The 6,823-nt window shown below is 44.8% G+C and overlaps 1 protein-coding gene across 6 annotated transcripts; it reads left to right on the plus strand.

Annotated features, from left to right (window-relative positions):
• The first annotated feature begins 396 nt into the window (after positions 1–396).
• Positions 397–6,538, plus strand: LOC120021388 (monocarboxylate transporter 8-like). 6 transcript variants are annotated; one of them, XR_005472501.1, is made up of 8 exons: positions 397–900; positions 1,183–1,327; positions 1,469–1,934; positions 2,188–2,334; positions 4,056–4,284; positions 4,870–5,073; positions 5,152–6,197; positions 6,310–6,538. XR_005472501.1 is itself a non-coding variant. In XM_038965139.1 (6 exons), exons 1-6 carry the CDS (start codon positions 549–551, stop codon positions 5,331–5,333), a joined length of 1,803 nt encoding a protein of 600 aa, XP_038821067.1. In that variant the 5' UTR covers positions 399–548; the 3' UTR covers positions 5,334–6,538. The 6 variants fall into 6 exon arrangements, 1 of the variants encoding a protein (XP_038821067.1); XR_005472500.1 differs by having other exon boundaries at positions 399–900; positions 4,870–6,197; XR_005472504.1 differs by having other exon boundaries at positions 836–900; positions 1,183–1,232; positions 4,870–6,197.
• Positions 6,539–6,823: the final 285 nt, after the last annotated feature.

A 6,823-nucleotide genomic window follows, 5' to 3' on the forward strand; every position in this document is an offset into this window, starting at 1 on the left:
TGGGCAGTCACTTCCACATGGGACTTGTATTAGGTCTAATTGTTTTATTCTGTGTTGTTACAGCATTCAACCCAGATAATGCATAGCACGTCTAATGTCCGAAAAAACTATCGAAACTGAAGTCGAAAACTGTGATTATTTTTTAAATAATCGAACTGACACCAAACCGACCTCATAAAGGGCTAATGGCTCATCACTAATATTTGTATTGTGCTGTATTTTACTTGTTTTATATTGAATTGGATTTTTTTATTTTGTCTATGAAATTGTATATGCAGTGCTCCCTTGTGAAAGAGACCCTGGTCTCAATGGTGACTCCCTGCTTAAATAAAGGTCAAACATGACCATGATGCTTCTTCATTGTGGTTAATGATTGAGCGTAACACTTGTTATCTTTACTCTCAGCTCACAGCCTCTGTGACGCACATGCAACAGCATTGATTTGGTTCATTGGTTCATGCTGGGAAGCTAAGACATCATGCAGGGATATTAACACAATGTTCATGGGAAAATGAGAGGCCTGATAATTGGAGACAGCATCTCAGAGGATGGAGAGCCAAAAAACACAGTCTGAGAAACCTGATCCAGGCCTTGCACAGTCCTTAGGAACATATTTATCATATTACGAGCATGAAGAAATGAAAAGAGATGGCAGTCGTCCTGACTGTGAGACAGAGGAAAACAAGGACCCATCATCTCAGATTGTCTCATGTGCCCATGCAGATTCAGCTCCCGACCTGGAGTGGTTCCCGGAGGGACGCTTCGTCTGGCTTGTTGTCCTGGCAGCCACCTGGTGCAATGGATCAATCTTTGGGATTCAGAAGTCTTTTGGAATCATACATATGATGCTTGTTAAAGCTCACGAGGACTCAAATAATGAAGTTTCTCAGTTTGCAATAGGTGAGAGGAAAGTTTTGCTTGGGTACCTACAGTATTGTTCAGACAACTCTGAATAGTTGATCAATTTGAACTTTGATTTGTTTTATTTGTGCGTCTCCAAACATTGATAAAGCATGACGTCAGTGGGGCCGCTCCGCTATGCACAGATTATTGGCCATACACAAACACATGCACGCACACAATCCAGTTGATGATTCTCCTGCAAAATACCTAATGACTGTGTTATTGCTGTATTACTCTATAATTAAAATAGTAGATGATCTTCACCCCTTCTCTCCTCAGCCTGGGTTGGTGCTCTGGCCATGGGAATGGTCTTTCTCTGCTCCCCCCTGGTCAGTATTGTCACTGATCACTTTGGCTGCAGGGTGACGGCCATTTGTGGGGCCCTTGTGGCTTTCTTGGGACTTCTGACAAGTTCATTCACCATGTAACTTAGGATGCTTCTTTCTAGCACCTTTTCTCCAATAAATTACTGTACAAATGAAAACTGGTTAATCTGAAAATCCTAGTGATGTATTTTCAAGAATTTTCATTATATTGCTGCTGTCACTGTGTATTTCTCTCCAAGGTCGTTAGGTTTGTGGTACTTCACCTATGGGGTTCTGTTTGGCTGTGGCTCCTCCTTTGTCTTCTTGCCTTCTCTGGTGACCCTGGGACACTACTTCCCTCAGCGCCTCGGCCTGGTCAACGGGGTGGTGATGGCAGGCAGCAGTGTTTTCTCCATAAGCCTGCCCGCCCTGCTGGAGGAGGTGGGGACACCGCTGGGCCTCAGCACCACCTTTCAGATCCTCAGTGCCCTCATGCTAATCCAGGCAGCCCTGGCATTCTCCTTCAGCTCACGCCTTTACCACAGGAATATGTCCACTAACACGGCCCAGCATTCATCTGCCAACCTGAGCAGTGGCTGGCAGCAGGGCCTGGCACAGACCAGGAGGTACTGCAACCTTGGAGTGTTTCACCTCCCTAATTACAGGGTGTGGGCTTTTGGGGTGGCAACGGCTATGCTGGGCAACTTTGTGCCCTACATTTACCTGGTGAGTTAGCTGTGTAATTATTTAAATTTTATCATTTAGGACGGGATTTAATCTGAGGCGTTTTGTAGAACACTTGACATTTAAAGGTAATTTCCGATTGATCTGACATATGCACGTTTAACTTGAATGCAATCTCTACGAAGTTGGAAACATTCCCTTTTTGAACTCTGGCCTTACCTTTTGTTAATATTGATTGTTCGACAATACCTGGCCAATGATTCAGTGTATCCTATTGATTGATGCCTCTTGTCAGATGAGTTTTGTGGAGGAGCAGTTTGTGGAGACGCCAGTGAAGGAGTGGGTCCTCCTGGTGTGTATCGGGGTGACCTCCTGCGTAGGACACCTGCTGTTTGGCAGGGTGGGAGACCTGCTCCATGGGGCACGCAAGATCTACCTGCAGGTAAACCACATCCAACAGAACATACACTACATGACCAAAAATAAGTATGTCGACACCTGCTCGTCAAACATCTCATTCCAAGGTCATGGGCATTAATATGGAGTTGGTCCCCCATTTGCTGCTGTAACAGCTTCCACTCTTCTGGGAAGGCATTCCTCTAGATGTTGGAACATTGCTGAATTCCATTCAGCAACAAGAGCATTAGTGAGGTCGGGCACTGATGTTGGGTAATTAAGCCTGGCTCGCAGTCGGCGTTCCAATTCACCCCAATTCATCCCAAAACCCAGATTCGTCAATCGCACTGCCAGATGGTGAAGTGTGATTCATCACTCCAGACAACACGTTTCCACTTCTCCAGAGTCCAATGGCGGCGAGCTTTACACCCCTCCAGCCAACGATTGGCATTGCGCATGGTGATCTTCGGCTTGTGTGTGGCTGCTCGGTCATGGAAACCTATTTCATGAAGCTCCCGACGAACAGTTCTTGTGTTGATGTTGTTTCTAGAGGCAGTTTGGTAACTCGGTAGTGAGTATTGCAACCAAGGACAGACTATTTTTATACGCTACGCGCTTCGTGCACTCGGCTGTCCCGTTCTGTGAGCTTGTGTGACCTACCACTTCGTGGCTGAGTCATTGTTGCTCCTGGACATTTCCACTTCACAATAACAGCACTTACAGTTGACTGGTGCAGCTCTAGCAGGGCAGAAATTTGACACACTGACTTGTTGGGAAGGTGGCATCCTTTGACAGTGTCACGTTCAAAAGTCACTGAGCTCTTCAGTAAGGTCATTCTACTGCCAATGTTTCTCTATGGAGATTGCATGGATGTGTGCTCAATTTTATACAATGGCCAAATCCACTAATTTGAAGAGGTGTGTGCACATGCTTTTGTATATATTGTGCATATGGATATTCATAAAGGAAGTCAAAGAAGTAGCAGGAGTACTTCAAGTATTCCAAAAACAACCTCAGGTACTCTTGAAGGGGAATAGTAATTGAAAAGCAAAAGGAAAAGTATAACCCCAGACAGGTGCCAAGTTAACATTCAGACACCCTGGGGAAGGCGTAAGCCGATACACCTCGGTGTATTTTAATAATGTCTTAGCCCACACGTTAAAGGCTTTTTATTTTCAGACCTGGACTTGGATTCTTTACGCCACTCAGCACCTATTTGTGTTTATCATTTCTGCTTTTGTTTTTCAAAAACATAGGACATGTGTCAAACACAAGGCCCGGGACACATTTCTATCAGCGGGGCAATGATTTGAGTGCTCCTTATTTTGTTTTAACATGTTGAAATGCTATATAGATGAATATTCTTATTTTTCGACAGTGTGTGGGTCTTTCATTAAAATACAGCATCCTGTATACAGCATCCTGTACACAGCATAAGTAGACATTATAAAGGGCCATATTTTTTCAAATAAAACAATGGCCAGTTGTATGCACTTTCTTTTGTAAAAACAAACATAATAGGTTATGTCTGGCCTGTGAATTCCTTGTGTTTTTTCAATATGGCCTGTGCGCTGATTGAGTTTGACACTCCTTGACATAGGAAGTACCGTGACTAGATAAGAGAGGAACACTGTCCTCCCCTGGATGGCATAGCGACTATACACTCTAGTAGTCTGAGGTTGTGCTTAGAACTAAATGTTGAACAGGATTAGAATGAAACAGTAGTGGACAAACCTCTTTAACCCCGTCCTTGTCATCATCCTCCAGGCAGGCTCCTTCATGGTGCTGGGCTTGGTGTCTATGCTGGTTCCTCTGTGTGTCAGGTTTGAGGGGCTGGTTGCAGTGTGTCTACTGCTGGGGCTGTGTGACGGCTGCGTCATCACCCTCATGGCCCCTGTGACATTTGAACTGGTGGGCCCCCAGAGAGCCTCCCAGGCCATCGGCTACCTGATGGGCCTCATGGCCCTCCCCATGACCGCCGGACCCCCCCTCGCAGGTCTCACCTCCTTTCGGACAGTAATTCAAATGGCCATTAACCCACTGTGTCATTGTCTCAGATACAAATTATTACTGTTTTGATGCAAAATGTCTGTATTATCCTGTATCCCTTGTGTAACCCTTACATATCAATTGGATATACACTGAACAAAAATATATTGACACAACATGTGAAGTGCTGGTCCCATGTTTCATGAGCTGATGAGTATTTCTGTCTGTAATAAAGCCCTTTTGTGGGGAAAAACTCATTCTGACTGGCTGGACCTGGCTCCCCAGTGTCGGCTTGCCAAGTGGATGGGCCTCTGCACTCCCGGCTCACCCATGGCTGCATACCTGCCCAGTCATGTGAAATCCATAGATTAGGGCCTAATTGATTTATTTCAAATCGACTGTAACTCAGTAAAATCTTTGAAATTGTCGCATGTTGCGTTTTATATTTTTGTTCAGTATATATTAGTATCATCAGTACTGTATGCACATGAGCCTTATTGTAAATTGTTTAATGTTTCTGACTGTGTGAATCACCTTGAAGTGCTCCTTAGTGGTGCCTCTCTGTGTGATACTGAGTTGTGTGTCTTCGCAGGGCTACTCCATGACCACTTTGGAGATTACCACATGGCCTTCTACCTGGCTGGGGTTCCTCCCATGATCGGAGGTGTCCTGCTCTTCTTTGTCCCGAATGTTCATCAACGCCTGCTGGAGGGCCAGCAAGAAACGCTCCCCAGACCCAGCCCTGACCTCCAGCTATCCCCTCCTGGCTCTGACCACCAGTACCCTCCCATCCCTGGTCACCAGCTGCCCCCAACCAGCCCTGACCTCCAGCTATCCCCTCCTGGATCTGACCACCAGTACCCTCCCATCCCTGGTCACCAGCTGCCCCCAACCAGCCCTGACCTCCAGCTATCCCCCCCTGGCTCTGACCACCAGTCCCCTACCATCCCTGGTCACCAGCTCCCCCCAACCAGCCCTGACCAACAGTCCCCTCCCATCCCTGGTCATCACCATCGCTGCCACGACTCAAGAATGTTGCCAACAGTAACCAAGTGAGAGGACACTGTGGTGAAGACACTGTGACAAGTCAGAGATCCCATAAGATGTATAATGAGGGAAGTCTTGTTCCATGATATTCCAAGGGACGTTTGTTATAAACATCTTTAAACCACCAGTCTAAAGTTATTGAATTCTGAATAAGCTTTGTACTCTATGACCTATTTGCATATAAGATTTTCTAACATTGTTGGCTTTAGGGCAGGGGCAGTCACTAATATTTCTGAGGTAGCCACTTCTGTGAAACAACCTCACTGAGCGAGCCGTCATACCCATAGGGAGTTGGGGGTTCACAAAGTCAAATTGATTCATACATGATATCAAATGGATTCACACATGATATTTTAGATACTATTAACATGGACCATCAAGCTATTTTATTATATATCGTATATATCAGAAACAAATGTGTAAAAATAATTTTAGGAATCTATTAAATATGGCATTTGCCATTATCTCAATAAAGTTTATAGCACAAAGATACAATATGTCAAATCTGTTAATGTCAAATTTCAGTCTGAAGGAAGTATATTCTTTGGAGTGATTGAAATGCATCAGTGTGGTTCTCTGTAGTTCAGTTGATAGAGCATACGTGCTTGCAATACCAGGATAGTGGGTTAAATTCCCAGGTTCATGAGTGTTAGCTTTCAGTAATTGGTGTCACAACTGCTCCTGCTACGCCCTCTGGTGTTCATGCGGTGTCTTCTTGACCTGCAGTTACACTCTCTTTCTCTCCCTCTCTGTGTGATTGTGTGGTTGGAGACAGGTGTGCTGGAGTCAGAACAGATCCCAACCAGCTGCAACTCGTTCCATAATCAAGACCTCTACAAATACTCAGTCCTGCCAGTTCCACTCTGCCAGATTGTAATCTCTGCTCAGTCAATTCATGATTCTAGCCATTTCTGATTTTTCAAGTTTTCAAGTTACTCTGCTGTGCCTGTTTCCCTGCCTGACACCGTTTATCCTCTCATTGCAGTTTACTGCTCTGTCTCTGGCTTCTGTTCCACATCTCACCACCCAACTACCTTGCTCTGGATTTTACTCACCACCACTACCTTGGATTCCCCTCAGGACCTGTTTACCCTGTTCTACTCCGCCAACTCCAACCTCAGTCACCACATCTGGTTTTTCTGCAACTCATCCGAGCTTCCCCGGATCTGCACTCCATATCTCTCTGTGTAACAATAAATATTTTGGTTCATTCATCCCTGTTTCCTCATCTGAGTCTGCTCTTGGGTTCCCCTGTGTCCCTCTGCTTAACAATTGTTTCTCCAACCATTCAAAAACTAGAGGCAAATTCCAAAGGAATATTTTTTTCTAGATGCGCTGTATATACACTACCGTTCAAACGTTTGGGGTCACTTAGAAATGTCCTTGTTTTTGAAAGAAAAGCAAAAAAAATGTGGTCCATTTAAAATAACATCAAATTGATTAAAAAAAACAGTGTAGACATTGTTAATGTTGTAAATGACTATTGTAGCTGGAAACGG

Source organism: Salvelinus namaycush, chromosome 26, assembly GCF_016432855.1.
Source record: "Salvelinus namaycush isolate Seneca chromosome 26, SaNama_1.0, whole genome shotgun sequence".
Lineage (NCBI taxonomy): Eukaryota > Metazoa > Chordata > Actinopteri > Salmoniformes > Salmonidae > Salvelinus > Salvelinus namaycush.